The sequence below is a fragment of the Schistocerca americana genome, chromosome 6 (assembly GCF_021461395.2).
Source record: "Schistocerca americana isolate TAMUIC-IGC-003095 chromosome 6, iqSchAmer2.1, whole genome shotgun sequence".
In the NCBI taxonomy this organism is placed as follows: domain Eukaryota; kingdom Metazoa; phylum Arthropoda; class Insecta; order Orthoptera; family Acrididae; genus Schistocerca; species Schistocerca americana.
Genome location: NC_060124.1, coordinates 211,692,626 through 211,712,817, shown reverse-complemented (window position 1 = coordinate 211,712,817; position 20,192 = coordinate 211,692,626). Strand labels below are relative to the sequence as shown.

Here is a 20,192-nt window from a genome sequence, read left to right as displayed (position 1 = left end):
ATGGGGATGTGTGTGTGGGGGGGGGGGCTCTGCAGTTGGGGACAGGTGATTGTTGTACATGCGTTAGCACTGGCAGCAGTAGCATAGGGGATTTAGAGGATTCAACAGGGTGGTGGCAGTGGAAAATCAGGGCACCCTGGGAAGGAGGTGGTCGATGGAGGGGGCAGACTCCAAAAAGGACTGGATGAGATAGGTGGGACCAGAGGCATTGTGGATACAGCAGGCAGAACGGATTTCCAGGTCCTGACATGAGTTCAGTTCTGCCAACACCTCATCCTCTGTGATCACTGGGCTGAGCTCGGTGATCATGGCAGTGTAGGTCGGGGGGCAGTGGGGAGGCTGGGGCTGATGAGGAGAGGAAGAGGAGAAGATGGGTGTCAGGGATGTGTGGGGCCAAACATAATGCGTTGGAGTTGGTCCATATGAAAGGAGGGGGAGGGGGACTTGATGAGGTCTGAGTGCCTGCGGGGAATAAGTTGGGAGATGGGGCACCAGGTAAATACTTACATACCTCCATGGTGAGGGTATGGGCATCAAGGAACTTGGAGTCTGGAGTGGACAGGACAAAGGTGTAGAGGGTGGGGACTGAGGAATGGGTGTCAGGAGGAGGGGTTGTGTCTATGGAGACGATGACGGGAGGGGGAGGAGGCGGTGACTTTTCGCGGGAAGTGGCGGGAGCAGAGTCGGCAATGAAGCCCTTCTGGGGAGAAAAATCGTATTATCATACCTAATTTAAGTAATGAATTGCACACAGTGCTATTGAGCACGTTGCTACATTTGTGAGAATGTTACAGAGCCTTCCATCAGAAAGGGAAACAAATGTTCCAAATCAAGCATTCCTATTTATTTACGTACTATATGTACCTATTTAAGAAAATGCAGTTTCTATCAATTGGCCTATGATAGCGCCATCTAGAGGGCCATCCATAGCGCTGTCATTATCAATGTACCACCCTGTATAAGTGTATAAGTGAAGAAGGTACACGATTATTTTTATACTCAGAATGGGCTTTTTCATAAACTACTGACTTGTTTTGCCATCAGTTCCTAGTTTAATAATATGCTGGTTCAGGATTTTGTCGCAATTTTAATTACATTACACTGCTAGTGAAATGAATACTTCTAAACTCTGCTGTGATCTGACCAAAGAAGTAGATTTTAATATGACAACAAGAGAAGCTACGTATTCCTCAAAACTCGACACAGTTCTTCATGAATCCGTGTCTCCTCAACTATCTTCTTGGTATGTCTGACAACTCGAAACTAGTTCTATGGTGAACACTTGCAATGCCAGATTCTGTCAGCATTTCAACCCCAGTGAGTGTAAACTTCTTGTTGTTTATTGCCACATTGCTTTTCATCTATATCCATATGATCCCAATCGGGCATGATACGGAGGTAGTCTGATTAAATTATGCACTTTAGCGTTAACCATGTCGTCGACCAGATGGCGTCGAGGTTTTGGCTTGTACAGCACTACAAGGTCCATTAACGTTGTCTTATACATGCTACGTGCAACTTTATACCATGGAACATTTTCTTGTACCCAGAGCAAAATATCTGCTCACCTCCTCTGGATTGTTGGAGCTTTATCCATCACCACAGATTCGTACGACGTATTGCTCATTTCTGTTGTCGAATTTGGAGGAATATTTTGGAGCAGAACATTATTTTCACAAACGTTCAACGGGTTCTTGGACGGTACTTTTATTGAGAATCTCGAACTCAGGTTACTGCACTATTATTATTAATGCAACGCCAACATAGAAAAAACTTGTTCACAATACCTGACGACTGCAGAACACTTCAACGCCATAAAATACCATTTTACAACGAGAGCCGACGAACGCAGATGCATCTGTTGCATGAAACCATGTGGTACTGTTTGTTCACGGCGTGGCAACTGGGGTGCCTTACCAACGAACAGCTGGGGCGTGGTAGGGAAAGCTGCCTCGGTATTGTCTTTACCTGGGCAACGGTTTCATAGCGCTTGGAGTTAGCCAAACGACAAAAGCCTGAACTAGTTTTAAAGGCACTATAGTAAAACATGCCCTCAAGAGGAAGACGTTTCCCGAAGGACCCGAGTTCACCGACCAACACCACCACGGCAGTCGCTCTGGCTTTCATGCCAACAGTAACATCGCGATTCACACACACGCTGATGTAATTAATCCATTAAGTGACAAAATATTTTATCCAGCATAACGGTGAAATTCGTATTCGCAATTAAATTGCGAAACAAGTGAAAGAGGGAAAACATTAAGTCCAAAGATTCCGGAGGTTAGGCCTTCAAATATCACTGAAGTCGTAAGGATGTCTCCCTCACCTAAAAACCATCACGACTACCCTCATTCGTATGTTCGTTACTTACCATTAAACGCCCCATCCCCGATTAATTACTGAATCGAAGACCCAGGTATAAAACGTCATATCTCCCAAAGTAGGTGGCTTCTGACAATAGTGTGTGCAAAATGTGTTATGAAAAGATCTAGTAGTAAAGAAGAAATAAAGTAAAACGTCGTGCAAAAGAAAACGCACAAAATGTCATTAGAAACATTTAAACAAACTGATGAACTGAACACAAAGTAACTGTTTACAGGAATGGATACAGTCAGAAATTATTAGATGACCTAAGTAATAAAATAAATTCTCACATAACCAACCACACAGGCAAACCAACACTAAATAACATCATATCACAGATAACAGAAAAACTTGTGAGCAAGTCATTTTTAGGAAAAATGTCATATAAAGCAACAAACATTTTACGGGGAACAAATATCAAAATCTGCCTTTGTACGAATAATGAAAAAAGGGCAAAGTCATTCACAGTACTAAAAATAACAGTAAGCCATATAATCAAACATGAATACACAGACTGCAGTTTATGTTCGTGGACATACAGTGGCCAAATAGAAATAAATTTCAGTATACCTTTCCAGAAACATGTGGGTATTTTTCACTTAAAAAAATTAAGCAAATCCATATTTGCCTCACATGAGAATCAAGACGAACTTAAGTGACAGACATAGCACATAGCCTGCAAGAACTCCACTGGTCAACAAAGCCAAATGGTATACTAAATGAGCAAACTGAGTTACACAAAAAAAATTTAGCCTACTTACACAACCATACACCAAATACCGTTGTGAAAAAATAATAGTAACAATCAATAAAAGACCATATATTTCTGTTGTCGTATGCATCCAGCGCATGTAGTTCTAAATCGCGTAAGTCAGTTGTTCTGCCTTCATTCTGTGTAGATATCACTCCAGCTGTGAGCAAAGTTATTCATACTACCTGTGTATTTAATATTAATTCTTCGATATAAAATTCTTTTATATAAAATGTATTATAATATTTTGGTAATATCCATTATAGTTTAGTTAACCAGTCACTACTGCAATTACTAAATAATCATTCTCGTACCTAGGCCTCAGAATATTTATGCTAAGAAATTTCAATTTTTGATTCATAAGGACTTAAACTAGAAGACATTACTTTCAGAACCTTTAAGTAAAATGTAACTTTGACCTTAGACATAATTTTCCACTTTAAACAAAGATGTCAGAAGGCAACATGCGGATACTGCGCTGTATTTCTACAACATATAAATGACAATCTCTTTGTGCCACGATTAGAGATGCGAAAACCAGAAAACGAACATGCAGTGTAGAAATCAAGTACATCTAATGAGTAATATATCGTACACATTCAACTCGCGGAACACTGTAGCTAAGAAAAATTGTTATTTTGTACAGGCCATCTGCAGCATCTAAACTGGAGTCGATCTCTGTAACGATCTACCAACTGAACAGCTAAATACCTTATCCGTTCACTGAAGATTGATAAAAGCCCAAAAGATGTATTGACATAAATAAAAAAAACATAGAGAAGTAGCTGGTTGGGGCATTTCTCGAAATAAAATAATAATGTCACAAAAACTTTGAGTGGCCATTCTCCACAGCATATACATAAATATTTGTTTTGTAAATAAAAACCACCTTTTCTTGCTGCACTGTATTTTTTATGTAAATAAGAAGAACTGTACGAAATCATACTTACATAAAAAACGAGACGTGGACTGTTTTATAATCTACAAATAATACATATCAAAACAAAACTGTATCGTTCTACTTCCTAATGATGATGCTTTAAAGTGAAAAAGGCGAAACGCGTCTGGGAGAAATAAAATACAGTGCAGCAAGAAAAGGCCGTTTTTATTTACAAAACAAATAACGGTGTCACTCTCGATGCCGGAGTTTTACGACATGAAACGTGAAAATATTTTAAGCGATAAACTTTTTTCTTCTCATTATTTTGTTGGGAATGCCAGGGAGGAAAATTTTCTAAAGGTTTGAAATTATGTGTAAAGTTTGCTGGAAGTCATTAAATGCTCTTGTTCTCAAATAATGGATGAATATAGTCTGGGTAATTTGCGCGTCGTGAGTATGACTGAAACACTTGACTTGTTATGTTAAACCTTTCACATATGATTGTAGCTCGTAATCAGTAGATTAAGACAGGACATTAAATTTTCAAATTTACTCTATAACTTTATGAACCACTGAAAACCAAAGTTTTTGTTGCCCCTGGAGGCGTTAGATAAGCCACCTGCACCTTGGGCCATGCCCCGGGTCAGCTGCTTAGTGATATACACGGTGTATCTGTAAGAGCGTGCAAAAATTTAACTGGGAAAAAGTATGTTCCATTGAACAATTTGAGGTAGGGAACTTGCGGTCGCAGAGGCCAGCTTAAGGATATAATAGGAAGAAAACAGCGCGATTTGGAGCAAATCTGATCGGTCAATCCACTGTTAGAGCAACCACTGACACAATGCGATCCTTGGCGCAAAGTCAGTCACAAGCATTGCATGGACTCCTTGTGGGTGGTATGTGTGTAATTGTTATCCGTGGGGTGTGTGTGTTTGTGTGTACTGAACCGGGGACCTACAAACGATGGAGAGGCTTCGTCCCGCCGTAACCCTCAGTGGTAAAAAACCCTACAACAGGCCACAGCAGTTCACTTGCCCCACCGCCACCCCTCACCGAACCCTGGGTTACAGTGCGGTTCGGCCCCCAGTGGACTCCCCCAGGAACGTCTCAATGGCGTACGCATACATGGAGACAGTGTTTTGTGCAGCAATCGCCGACGTACTGTAACGGAGGCGGAATAAAGAGAACCAGCCCGCATTCGCCGAAGCAGATGGAAAACTGCCTTAAAAACCCTCCACAGGCCGACAGGCACACCGGACCTCGACACTAATCTGCCGGGCGGATTCGTGTCGGGGACCAGCACGCCTTCCCGCTCAGGAAGCTGCGTGTTAGGCCGCGCGGCCAGCTGGCCGGCTTATCCGTGGAGTACTTGCCACACGCTAGTACGCGCAGCTCCCATATCACGTGCAATAGGAGTTCTTGTAACGCGTCCACTGCAATACGTCCCAGCGTTCCCTGTGCAGCCTTTCAGCAGCGTGAGCATTGTAACTTACTTCCCAATACACAAGGGCATGTCAGTGATTTCGGCGAAACTATCGGTACAGCTCCATCTTATCGTACTGTACTTCTCTGAAAAACACTGGTTATTGAATGGGTCTGCACGTTCTGTCATGGGACAATGTAAATACGACACAACAGAACCACTTTATGAACAAGTAAACAAAATCTGCATCATGACGTCCTAGTAGTCAGGCTCGTCCTCCTTGTTTCCTTGCAGGAAATAAAGAGTCTACATGTAAATAAACAGCACAGTACGTGTAAACTTGTACACATGCTATAGTTATAAATAAGCTGGAAAATAGTACTGCTGGACAAAGCGGTAGTCAAGTTTACTTCCATAACTCCTTAAGCTGGCTTCTCCGACCCCAGATTCCCTACCTCAAATTGTTCATTGCAGCATTCTCTGTGTCCTGTCAGAATCCTTGCACGCTCTTACTGAAAAATCCTGTAGATTTCAAGACTCTTTCCCAGCGAAAAATATGTCAGCATGTTATTGTTTAAACGATGTGTTTTATACTTACGCACATTAATTTATATGACAAGTATCAGTCCGGTTTTCGTAAACCACATACCACAAATAGCGCATTAATTAAAGTAACAACCTGAAATATGACATGGACTGTCAGGAATCCAGGATACTGTATCTTTTGGACTTCAGCAGTGCATTTGATAACGTCAGTATTTACATACCGCTCAGAAAAATTCGATGTGTTGAAGTTTTGTGAAATCTACTATATATATATATATATATATATATATATATATATATATATATATACACACACTCCTGGAAATTGAAATAAGAACACCGTGAATTCATTGTCCCAGGAAGGGGAAACTTTATTGACACATTCCTGGGGTCAGATACATCACATGATCACACTGACAGAATCACAGGCACATAGACACAGGCAACAGAGCATGCACAATGTCGGCACTAGTACAGTGTATATCCACCTTTCGCAGCAATGCAGGCTGCTATTCTCCCATGGAGACGATCGTAGAGATGCTGGATGTAGTCCTGTGGAACGGCTTGCCATGCCATTTCCACCTGGCGCCTCAGTTGGACCAGCGTTCGTGCTGGACGTGCAGACCGCGTGAGACGACGCTTCATCCAGTCCCAAACATGCTCAATGGGGGACAGATCCGGAGATCTTGCTGGCCAGGGTAGTTGACTTACACCTTCTAGAGCACGTTGGGTGGCACGGGATACATGCGGACGTGCATTGTCCTGTTGGAACAGCAAGTTCCCTTGCCGGTCTAGGAATGGTAGAACGATGGGTTCGATGACGGTTTGGATGTACCGTGCACTATTCAGTGTCCCCTCGACGATCACCAGTGGTGTACGGCCAGTGTAGGAGATCGCTCCCCACACCATGATGCCGGGTGTTGGCCCTGTGTGCCTCGGTCGTATGCAGTCCTGATTGTGGCGCTCACCTGCACGGCGCCAAACACGCATACGACCATCATTGGCACCAAGGCAGAAGCGACTCTCATCGCTGAAGACGACACGTCTCCATTCGTCCCTCCATTCACTCCTGTCGCGACATCACTGGAGGCGGGCTGCACGATGTTGGGGCGTGAGCGGAAGACGGCCTAACGGTGTGCGGGACCGTAGCCCAGCTTCATGGAGACGGTTGCGAATGGTCCTCGCCGATACCCCAGGAGCAACAGTGTCCCTAATTTGCTGGGAAGTGGCGGTGCGGTCCCCTACGGCACTGCGTAGGATCCTACGGTCTTGGCGTGCATCCGTGCGTCGCTGCGGTCCGGTCCCAGGTCGACGGGCACGTAAACCTTCCGCCGACCACTGGCGACAACATCGATGTACTGTGGAGACCTCACGCCCCACGTGTTGAGCAATTCGGCGGAACGTCCACCCGGCCTCCCGCATGCCCACTATACGCCCTCGCTCAAAGTCCGTCAACTGCACATACGGTTCACGTCCACGCTGTCGCGGCATGCTACCAGTGTTAAAGACTGCGATGGAGCTCCGTATGCCACGGCAAACTGGCTGACACTGACGGCGGCGGTGCACAAATGCTGCGCAGCTAGCGCCATTCGACGGCCAACACCGCGGTTCCTGGTGTGTCCGCTGTGCCGTGCGTGTGATCATTGCTTGTACAGCCCTCTCGCAGTGTCCGGAGCAAGTATGGTGGGTCTGACACACCGGTGTCAATGTGTTCTTTTTTCCATTTCCAGGAGTGTATATATCATCTTCTGTGCGGATGCACAAACAGTACCCGAACTCTTACGGGAATCAGCAAAAAGCCGCGATTAATGAGTATAATGGGCAGGGTCACTATGAATGTAGTGCGGGACAATAAGTTGGGAATGTGGGTCTCACGGGAGGCGTGCCAGAGATATGTCCCTGCAGTCGCACTGTCCTATGTGTCCTCGGTGGCTCAGATGGATAGAGCGTCTGTCATGTAAGCAGGAATGTCGGGTTGGAGTCGGGGCACACATTTTCAACTGTCCCCGTCGACTTATATCAACCCCTGTATGCAGCTATTCATTTCATTGTAATCTACCTAAGAAACAAACAGCATAGTGTCTGTGCGAATGAAAAGTCGTCTTGGAAGCACGTTCCCTCAGGAGTCTCACGGGAGTCATTCAAGGGCTCACAATTTGTGTGTGTGTGAATTCTGTCTCGTCGGTTCAGTCCTGCAAATTTCATCTAAATGCCGAGAACCTCCTACTTGACGCAGAGGCCAGACCTGAAGATTTCAATGCTACGATCTTCCAGATGAATGATGATCTGTCTACAGCGGTGAGATGGATGCAATACTTAGGACTAACATGAAATGCGAAAGAGTCCCATCAGAATTCGATATGTTCTAAATTCTGCGAACAGTTGCCTCCTCTTCTTCTCGGCGGGATTCCAAGACCTTATCAAAAAACATCGAAAAACTTGGGCGTAACTTTCGATGAGCATCTCAACTGGGCAGAAAATGCTGTTACCACATGCAGGAAGGCTTTCGCTTGTATCTGTGACCTTAAAAAGCTTCGAAACATATTCCCTCAGGATGTGAAAAGCAAACTTGTGAAATCACTCGTTCTGCCGAGCCTCCACCATTGCGATTTAATCCGACACGGAATGAACAAGCAGGATACTTTTTTTCTTTTTAATTTTCAGTCTTTTTCTGGTTTGATGTAGTCCGGCAGGAATTTCTCTCCTGTGCCAGTCTTTACATCTCAGAGTAGCCATTGCAGCCTACGTCCTCAGTGTATATTCAGGATGTTTTCCCAACTCTATGTACTTCTAGAGTGTTTATCCTCTGCAGTACTGTGGAAGCTATTCCGTGATGTCTTAACAGATGTCCTACCATCCTGTTCTTCGTTCTTGTCAGTGTTTTCCACACGTTCCGTTCCTCGCCGATTCTACACAGAATCTACTCATTCCTTACCTTATCAGTCTACTTGATTTCCAACATTCTTCCTTAGCATCACATCTCTATTGCTTCGATTCTCTTCTGTTCCGTTTTTTTTTTTTTTTTTTCACAATCCATGACTCACTACGCTACAGTGAGGTGCTCCAAACGTTCATTCTCAGAAATTTCTCTCTCAAATTGAGGCCTACGTTTGATACTGGTAGACTTGTCTTAGTCAGGTAAGTCCTTTCCGCCAGTGCTAGTCTGCTTTTCATGCCCTCCTTGGTCCGTCCGTCAAGGCTTATTTTGCTGCCTACTCAATTGAGATCCTTAACTTCGTCTACTTCATGATCCCCAATCCCGACGTTAAGTATCTCTCTATTCTCATCTCTGTTACTTCCCACTACTTTCGTCTTTCTTCGAGTTACTCTCAGTCCATATTCCATACTCTTTAGACGTTCGCCCCATTGAACAGATCCTGTAATTCTTCTTATCTTCATTCAGTATAGCTATATCATCAGCAGATCTTATCATTGATAACCTTTCACCCTGAATTTTTTATCCTAGGCTTGAACATTACTTTTATTTCCCCCATAGTTTCTTCGATGTATAGATGAAGGAGCGTAAGAGTACATCCGTGTCTTACAGCCTTTTTAATCCGAGCGCTTCGTTCTTGGTCTTCCACTCTTATTGTACCCTCTTGGTTCTAATACATGTTGTATATTACTCGCCTTTTCCTATAGCTTGTCCCTACTTTTCTCAGAATTTAGAACACCTTGTACCATTTTACAGATCCACAAATCCTATGAACGTGTCTTGATTTTTCTTCATTCTTGCTTCCATTAACAACTGCAACGTTATAACTGCCTCTCTGATGACTTTACTTTTCCTAAAACCAAACTGAACGTTATCTAACACATCCTCAGTTTTCTTTCCTCTTCTTCTCTATATTATTCTTGTCGGCAACTTGAATCTGTTAAGCTGATTGTGAGATAATTCTTGCAGTTGTCATTTCTTGCTATCTTTGGAATTGTGCGAATAATGTTTTTGCGAAAGTCTGATGGTCTATCGTCAGTGTCATACATTCTACACGCCAATGAGGATGATACCGAACCAGGTGGCACGCGTGCGGCCACACACATTTAGATTTTTCGTGATTTCCATAAATCGTTGCAGACAGATGGTGGATTGGTTCCTTTGCAAGGGCTCGGTCGATTTCCTCCCACGTCTTTGACGCAATCCGAGCTTGTGCTCCGCCTATAACGACCTCGTTGTTGACCAGTACATTAAACCCAATTTCCCTTCCTTTACTCATCAGAATAGCCGTTTTTTTTTTTTTTTTTTTTTTTTTTTTTGCCCCATACCACGATGACTTTAGAAATTCCAATGGAATGTCATTTATCCCTTCTGCCTTCTTTGCTCTTAAGTTGCCCAAAGCTCTTATAATTTCTGATTCTAGTACTGTATCCAGTATCTCTTTACCGTGGACTCCTGATTCATCTTGAATCACAAGTCCTAACCTCATAGAGACAATGAGGTACTCTTTCCACCCATCAGCTCTCTCGTCTTCATTTAACAGTGAATTTCCCAAAGTACTCTTAACGTTACTGCCCTTGCTTTTAATTTCACCGAACATTGTCTTGAATTTTCTGAATGGTACGTTATTGCTTTCGATAATCATTTCTTTTCAGATTTCTTCACATTTTTCATTCAATGAGGACACTATACAGTCAGATGTAATCACGAATGCTTGCGCGCGGTACACCTTCTACATCCGTGTGTCGGACGATGCCAGTGCTCTAGACGTCCAGTTACTGTGGTCGCGGCCATACAAGTTACTCGACTACCACACACTATATTTACTTCATCGGCTCCTCGGCGCAGTGCACATGAGCTCCAGTAGCTTGGGTCAGAAATTAAGTTGCCATCATTTCGTCACAATAGGAACACTAGAGGTCATTTGTTTATTATCATTTTGTGCATATTATAAAATAAAAACATTCGCGAAGTCCCCCTCTACTGTTGCCGTCCGCCTCTGCGATAAGTTGCCTTGCTCTCTCCGCGCAATTAAATGCCCTGTCGCTTTTAAGTAGAAGCTGAAACACTTGCTTCTCTCACCCTCATAACGTTTCCGCAAAAATTAATGTGTACGGCAGTTTCCTGTCAGTCAGACAGTAAAGTAAATGCTCATATCTGATCCCATTTACAGGTCTTGCTGTTTTGATTTCTAAATGAGTCATTTCTCTTTCTCTTACCTTATCTTAATTAACATTGTTCTATTATGTTCCTCTATCTCTCCCTCTTCCAACCCTTCCCTCATACCATTCCTTCTAGCACACCTAGCTTAAATCAATCTTCCTGCAACGTCTCTATGTTTGTAACCATGAATGAATGTAATATATATATATATATATATATATATATATATATATATATATATATATATATTTCCCAGTCTTTGTGTATTATATTACTTTATAAATCTTTTACAATGTCTTTTATAATGTCTAAGGGTTACGTCTTTTTTAATCAGGACGTTCTGGGCCCTGAGTTCGAACCCAACCGCTACTTAAATTTTAAATAAAAATCATGACCAATGTTGGCCTGAGACTTTCAGCATAAGAAGTTACCCACTTTCTGCCAAAGGCCTTGTCAAACAAATCGCACGGGGCTGGGGACAGAAGTTCAGGTCACTCTCTTGACGATGTGGAAAGCAAAGGAAACACTGCATTAAAGACACATGATATATGTTCACAGGACATGTGGTCTATAGCCGAAAATGTGTCATGATGATCTGTCCATTGAAAAAAGATTCCGGACTACTCCCTCCTTGGCATTCTCATAAGCGCAAAAGGGGACCACACCTTAACGACGAAAAACACCCCCATACCGCAACTCTAGTTCCTCCGAATTTCGCTGTTGGCGCTACACATCATGGCAGGCAAAGTTCTTCAGTGTTTTTGTTGTTGTTGTTGTTGTGGTCTTCAGTCCAGAGACTGGTTTGATGAAGCTCTCCATGCTACTCTATCCTATTCAAGCTTCTTCATCTCCCTGTACCTACTGCAACCTACATCGTTCTGAATCTGTTTAGTGTATTCATCTCTTGGTCTCCCTCTACGATTTTTACCCTCCACGCTGCCCTCCAATACTAAGTTGGTGATCCCTTGATGCCTCAGAGTATGTCCTACCAAGCGATCCCTTCTTCTAGTCAAGTTGTGCCACTAATTTCTCTTCTCCCCAATTCTATGCAATAGCTCTTCATTAGTTATGCGATCTACCCATCTAATCTTCAACATTCTTCAGTAGCACTACTTTTCGAAAACTTCTATTCTCTTCTTGTCTAAACTATTTATCGTCCACGTTTCACTTCCATACATGGCTACACTCCAAACAAATACTTTCAGAAACGACTTCCTGACGTTTAAATTTATACTCGATGTTAACAAATTTCTCTTCCTCAGAAACGCTTTCCTTGCCATTGGCAATCTACATTTTATATCCTCTCTACTTCGACCATCATCAGTTATCTTGCTCCTCAAATAGCAAAACTCATTTACAAGTTTAAGCGTCTCAATTCCTAATCTAATTCCCTCAGCATCACCCGATTTAATTCAACTACATTCCATTATCCTCGTTTTGATTTTTGATCTTCAGATATTCACTAAACACAAACTCTTCCAGCAGGCTCCCACAGGATATAGCGTGACTCGTCAATCCAAATCTCTCTTTTCCAATCATCCACAGTCCAGTGGCATCGCTGTTTACACCACTTCCAGTGTCTGTTACCACTGACTATAGAAATGTGTGGCTACTGAGGGGCCGCTGGATCATTGTATCCCATTAATTCTTATTCCATACGCACAGGCATTCTGTTAGCTGGACTCATGGTAGCTTTTTGGAGCTCAAGAAGATTTCCCACCGCAAAGGTTGAAGGTGCCTGTCCGTCAGTACATGAGATCAGCCTGGTCTTGCTTGAGCTGTGTTTGCCCTTTCACGTTTCCACTTCACAGTCGACTATGGCAGCTTTAGAGGCGTCCAAATGGTTCAAATGGTTTAAATCGCTCTGAGCACTATGGGACGTAACTTCTGAGGTGATCAGTCCCCTAAAACTTAGAAAACTACTTAAACCTAACTAACCTAAGGACATCACACACATCCATGCCCGAGGCAGGATTCGAATCTGCGACCGTAGCGATCGCGCGGTTCCAGACTATAGCGCCTAGAACCGCTTGGCCACTCCGACCGGCGGTGTGTCCGGGTGCCTTTGATCACTAGTATACGAGTGGAAGGCACACAAGTCCCCTAATGGATGAGAAGATTGCGTCGTTAAGAATGAAACGTTTTTTTTGTGTTGATACACGTCACCCAACAAAGTAAGGTAAGTATCAACTTGATCTACATAAATGTTATGTAATTGTTAAACAGCCTTGTCTTCTTCTTTTCTTTCAAACGAACAAATTTAAATATCATACGATCATGGTTTCTTTTGTGTTTTGCTGTTTCTTCCACTTCATAAATCAACCCAGAACAGTTAAAAAATCTATGTCTAAAATGTGCTGAAGGTCTCTTGAAGCTAAGTCACCAGCAGCACTTACAAAACTACAACCACACCACACAACATGATATTGGCGATCGAAAGTGCGCTAACACCGTGCTGTGAATGAGGCGTTGAAGCACCAGTTCAGACCAGACATGAAACAGCTGTCAAAACAGTGTCTGGAAACTGATGGCCCTGCAGCACAGAAAAAGGTGTTTTCAGTTGCCAGAGAGGATTTGGTAGCGTAATAAGGGTTGTCCCAGTTGATCAGCCTCTAAACGGGAGGCCCTAGTCACACGACGCCCCGCTAACATCTAAATCAGTGCTGTCGAATACTAATCAAGTGTTTGAATCAAATCGATGAAAAAATTGCATAACAAATTTATCCGATAAAGCACAAGAGTCTAAATCTGTCATTTTTGTATAATTATTTGCTAAGTTAAGAACGTATTATGCTCCGAGAACAACTTGAATAGTTGTTTAGTTGACATTTATCTCAATGATTTTAAGAACTACGATGAAATGATATCTATATCTTCTGCCTTATTTGATCTGCAGGATCCCAATTCTATTTTAAATTCTGACTCTATTACTTTATCCCCTCTCTCTTCCACATCGATTGAAAATTCGTCGTCTATCGTGTCATCAGACAAGTCGTCCCTCTCATAGAGGCCTTTGATGCACTCCTTCCAACTATCCGCTCTCTCCTCGGCGTTGAACAGTGGAATTCCCATTGCACTATTAATGTTACCACCCTTGCTTTTAATTTCACCGAAGGTTACTTTGACTTTCTGTATGTTGAGTCTCTCCTTCCGATGTTCATTTCTTATATCAAATCACACTTTCAAAGCAGTGCGTTCAATTAACAATATAAATATCAAACTCTAGGGAAATCCTACAGCACCTATGCTGGGATGAAGTGTATAAGGAACCCGATGCAAACTTGAAATATAACTTATTTCACGATACATTTTTAAGGGTATTTGAAAATTGTTTTCCCAAGAAAATAGTTAAACATAATTCCAAGAAAACAAGTGTACTAACAAACAACCAGAAATTGAAAATATTTTCAATAATAATTTTTTAAATGTTGTGGAGAAAATAGGATCTAGATCTTCACTAGAAGAGAAAAGGCTACTAATAGAAGAGGCCATACCCGTGCAGTTTGAAACAACTGTAATTCCACCAACCTCTCCCTCTGAAATCAGTAAAGTAATAAACTCACTGAAAAGTAAAAGCTCTTACGGAATTGATGGCATTTCCAGCAAGGTACTTAAAGCTTGTTCCCCACAGATAAGTAGGATTCTCAGCCACGTATGTAATAGCTCTTTGGAGCAGGGTGTTTTCCCCGATAGACTGAAATATGCCATTATAAAACCATTGCATAAAAAGGGGGATAAGTCGGATGTCAACAACTACCGCCCAATCTCTCTTCTGACAGCTCTATCAAAAATTTTTGAGAAAGTAATGTATTCAAGAGTAGCCTCCCATATTTGTAAAAATAAAGTACTAACAAAATGTCAGTTTGGTTTTCAGAAAGGCTTTTCAACAGAAAATGCTATATACGCTTTCACTGATCAAATATTAAATGCTCTGAATAACCGGACATCACCCATTGGTATTTTTTGTGATCTCTCAAAGGCCTTTGATTGTGTAAATCATGGAATTCTTTTAGATAAGCTAAATCATTATGGTTTGAGGGGGGCTGTGCACAAATGCTTTAATTCATACATTACTGGAACAATGCAGAAAGTTAAAATAAGTGGTTCATGTAATGTTAAAACAACAGCTGATTCCTCAAACTGGGGGGCTATCAAGTACAGGGTCCCACAGGGTTAGGTCTTAGGTCCTTTACTGTTCTTGATATACATTAATGACTTACCATTCCACATTGATGAAGATGCAAAGTTAGTTCTTTTTGCTGATGATACAAGTATAGTAAAAACATCCAAAAACCAAGAACTAAGTGATGTAATTGTAAATGATGTTTTTCACAAAATTATTAAGTGGTTCTCAGCAAACGGACACTTTAAATTTTGATAAAACACAGTATATACAGTTCCGTACAGTAAATGGCATAACTCCAGTAATAAATATAGACTTTGATCAGAAGTCTGTAGCTAAGGTGGAATTTTCAAAATTTTTAGGTGTGTCCATTGATGAGAGGTTAAACTAGAAGCAACACATTGATGGTCTGCTGAAACGTCTGAGTTCAGCTGCGTATGATATTAGGGTTATTGCAAATTTTGGTGATAAGAATCTCCGTAAATTAGCTTACTATGCCTACTTTCATTCACTGCTTTCGTATGGAATCATATTCTGGGGTAATTCATCGTTGAGTAGAAAAGTATTCATTCCTCAAAAACGTGTAATCAGAATAAATGCTGGAGCCCACCCAAGGTCATCCTGCAGACATCTATTTAAGGATCTAGGGATCCTGACAGTAACCTCACAGTATATATATTCACTTATGAAATTTTTTGTTAATAATTCAACCCAGTTTAAAAGTAATAGCAGTGTGCATAGCTATAACACCAGGAAAAAGGATGATCTACACTATGCAGGGTTAAATCTGACTTTGGCACAGAAAGGGGTAAATTATGCTGCCCCAATATTCTTTGGTCACCTACCAAACAGCATCAAAAGCCTGACAGATAGCCAACTAACATTTAAAAATAAATTAAAAGAATTTCTAGATGACAATTCCTTCTACTTATTGGCTGAATTTTTAGATATAAATTAAGGGAAAAATGCAATATTTTGTGTAATGTAATATCTTGTACAGACATCTTTTATTAACCTGACACGTTCCACATCATTACGAAGTGTCGTATTCATGATCTATGGAACAAATATTAATCTAATCTAATCTAATCTCCGTTTTCTTCACATTTTTCCTGCAGCCATTTCGCCTTGGCTACATTGCACTTCTTATTTACACACTCCCAAGTGATTTATATCGGTATATTCCTGAGCTGTGGCTGGCTCGTGTTATGCTTTGCATTAAACCTTGGTTGCTATTCTGTGATTAGTCTCCCACGGTTATCGCGATTATGGTATTATCCTCTCTCTCCGCGAGTCGCAGCAGCAGGATGTATCGATATTCGCACCCTTGTACTATTTTTGTCCTCGCGCTTATAGTTTCCGGCTGTGCGTGTGCGGCAGTTGGCCGGTTGGCGTGGAGCAGCGAGGAAGTCTCCGTGGCGCTAGTCTGGCCGGGGTCGCTGGTGGCGTCCACGCGCGGTCGGAGTGCGAGGGGCTGTTCCCACTGCTACGAGGTCTGTGGCTCACCGACCCTAGAAACGAAAGTTGAGTCTCTGCTTAACCTACCAGCCAGCCCCATCTGTTCACACTGTGCCGTTTGAATTTCGTTGTGGGCTGTTGACACATTTCCGTGAGCAACTACGTGTGTTTTCATCCTGTGGAGTTTAACTTAACTTGATTATTTTTGAATTGAATTGCACCAGCGGAATCTTCTGCCTTGTGGCCGTTAACGTTCCGGTTACCTGCCATGGGCATTGATGTAAGTTCAGGCAGTGTATTTTCCTCGTCGAGTTGTGGCTGTCCAGCACGGCGTGCAGTTTGACAGCTAAATGTGTAATTCGTTGTGGGCGCCGATACCTTCTGCATTGTTCAATTGAACTCATTTTTGTGTGCTGGTCGGGTGGAGCGGAAGTTATCCTGTCGCTTGGTCCGTTGACTGTCTGTCAGTTGGATTGCTGACAGACTGAGAATTGTTGGGCCGTCTGCCTGTCTCACCTAAGCGAGCGTTAGTGTTTTACTTCCAGGCCAACCTTTGGAACTTCTGAGTGCCGTTTGATGTGCTGCCTTTCTTATTTGTCCTTCTTGTTTGTTTATGTATGGCTTCTAGCCGATTTTAAATTAAAGTTGTTTTACCCTTAAGGCGTAAGATTGTTTGGGCCTTCAGCCTAATTTAGAGAAATGTTTTAAGATAAGGCCTTCTGCCTTTTAAATTCAAAATCCTGTTTTTGAGTCTTGAGTGATTGGCCTTCAGCCGGTTTTAAATTAAAGTTGTTTTGCCCTTGAAGCGTGAGACTGAAAGGCGCATTTAGCCGGGCATAAGTTCTAAATTTAATGTTTGGCTTGCTCTGTTTTATTGTTTTCTTTACTCTTCTAATGTTTGTCAGACGAATAAAATAGTATGTTCGAGTGCAACTGACAGCCACTCATTTTGGCCGCTTTCCACAAATTAAACTATCTGTCCTGTCCTGCGGCTATAGCAGGGGATCTCAATTCCTGTCTTTCCCTGTAAATTTTTGTATTTCCTTCTTTCGCCGATCAGTTGAAGTATTTCATGTGTTACCCAAAATTTCTTCGCATTTTCCTGCCTCATACCTATCTTTCGCTGTCCACCATCTGCTATTGCCCACTATAGAGATCTCCATTCCTCTCCAACTGAACTGATCACTCTGGTATTCCTTATCGCAGTATCGATATCCTTAGCGAACTTATCTCATCTTTCCTCAGTACTGCAGTATCCCACATCCTTATGCACAGATTTTTCCTGGCTATTCTCTTAAACTTCAGTCAACTCTTCGTCGTTACTAAATTGCGATCTGACTCCATACCTCCACGTGGGTGCACCTTAAATCAAATACTGCATATGATTTCGACATCTCTGTCTGATCATGATGCAATCCAACTGCAATCTTCCCGTGTCTCCGAGTCTTTGACAAGTATACCTCCTCTTCTTTTGATTCTTGAGTAGGGTATTCGTTACTACCAACAAGACAATGCACCACCAACATCGCTTCAATACTGCAGCAGAGCGGTATGTGGAATATGACACTGGTACGAGAGTGCCTTGGGACCACATCCCCTCCCCTCCCCCCTCTACCCAGGCGCGGATCCAGGGAGGGAGGAGGGGGTGCGCCATAAGTGTCATGTCCCCCCTACTAAAAAAAAATCTGAATGTGTATTCATTTTTTCACATATATAAATTCTCAGATATCACATCTTGCTTTCGGAGAATGAGGTAGAATCAAAATTTTCTCGAAATTGCCACGGAATTTTAAAAATTGCACGCTATTGACACAGGATGCTTTTCAGTCGCTTACTCAAGTGCCAGACAACGTTCATGGGCCTCCGACCTGACTGGCTGCGGAGAATATTAAAGATAGAAAAATCCGCACATCCACTGGTTGACAGTACTTGCTCTCACTAAGAAATGCTATGTAGACCGTGAGACCACTAGTAGAGTTGGAAACGAATGGGCACTTGAGTAGACACAAACAGAAAATCTGACGTCCAGAGTATTGGCGGGAAGCACTGACAGAAAGAGTTTACCCTAAATTTATGCACCCGCATAACTAGACCTGTGCCTGAAATCGTAATTTTACGTAGTGAAATACTGATAATAATGAGACTACACTACGGTTTAATGGATTTGTCAAAGATATCAGAGGTTTTTGCTGTTGAGATTCTTAAGTCAATTGCATGACTCACAAACCTCTCAGTTTCTTTGGACGAATCCTTTTCTCCCAACTGCAAATTCTCGGAAATTATGCTACAGCGATGTGCTAAGCACTGCTGTAATCAAATTATCTTTCTCTTAACATTAAAACATTTACTTTTTTACTTTTGATATTATTAATATCTTAGGCATATACCGCACTTTAAACATAAAGGTTCCAACAAGTTCTGTTCCCGCGCGCGCGCGTCTGTGTGTGTGTCACGGGAGGCTTTATTTATTTACTTATTTTAAAATTATAGATCTGTTAGCTGATGTTTTAAAACGGGTCATACATCTTACAGTTTTCGTTTTTAACCTTTTTTGTAGTTCTCTTTATTTTGTTTTTATCTACAACATTTTACAAAGAACAATGTCGATTGTGACTGGCGGTGAATATCTCTGAATGGTATCTTCGAGCTGTTGACCGCCAGTCACAACGTAAAATTTTGGATAGTGGTAGAGAAATAGAATTTTTAACTCTATGCATTAACTTTAGGTGCTTATTCGTGTACAATATTTGATGCTTTCTTGGTTAGATCGCCAGCACCTTACGCTTATTTACTGTTACACCTCGTTTTCCTCCTCCTCTTCAGTGTGATTGTTTTCGCTATCACTGTGAGTGTCGCTGCTCACCCTCTGGAGACTGTTGTTATATTGCATATAGATACGTCTATTACGTCATGTGTGCAGGTACTCTTAATGTGTCGTTTTTGAAATACTGTTTGCCAGTGCGTTTAGTTGTCCCCACCGTTCATCGTCTCTTACTGTTCTGTATGTATGTATGTCTGTCTCTGTGTAGTTTAAGCGTAGTGTATGTCTATTGTTCGCGTATTGCCTACAAAAGAAGACAGTGTGTTCTAGGGAACCTTCTTCCCCGCGTATGTATGTAGACTCACGCGGTTTAAGTGCGTGGAATAAGGTCAGTGTCCCGTTAATATCATATTGCGTCTGGGATCAATGCGTTTCGTTCTCAACAGTTCCTTTATGTCATGGAGGAAGTTGTGTAGTCCACGTCCCTTATCACTTACATCACACACGTCTTTCCATGTATCCAAACGCCAATTTTTATGGTGACTTGTCTGTATCTGTACACCAGTTATTATGTGTACCTTATCTACTATCCCCATCTTTAACCGGTATCTAGCAGCTCTGTATTTGTGTATTTGATCGGGGTATCAATGGAGCATATCCCGAGCATCAAACACAGTGTATCCCCAGAAGTGGTGCCGAAGGCTCCAGATAGCCTAAGTAGGGCACTTCTCTGCCCTCGCCGGACGATGTGGCCGAGCGGTTCTAGGCGCTACAGTCTGGAACCGCGC

General features: G+C 42.2%; 1 protein-coding gene across 1 annotated transcript in view; it reads left to right on the top strand.

The window, feature by feature from the left end:
• The first annotated feature begins 483 nt into the window (after positions 1 to 483).
• The window catches only part of LOC124620055 (neural Wiskott-Aldrich syndrome protein-like), a 36,582-nt gene continuing 16,873 nt past the window's right edge, over positions 484 to 20,192 (top strand). The window contains exon 1 of the mRNA XM_047146722.1: positions 484 to 495. Within this exon, the coding sequence (XP_047002678.1) occupies positions 484 to 495 (12 nt within the window). The remainder of the gene's footprint in view (positions 496 to 20,192) is intronic.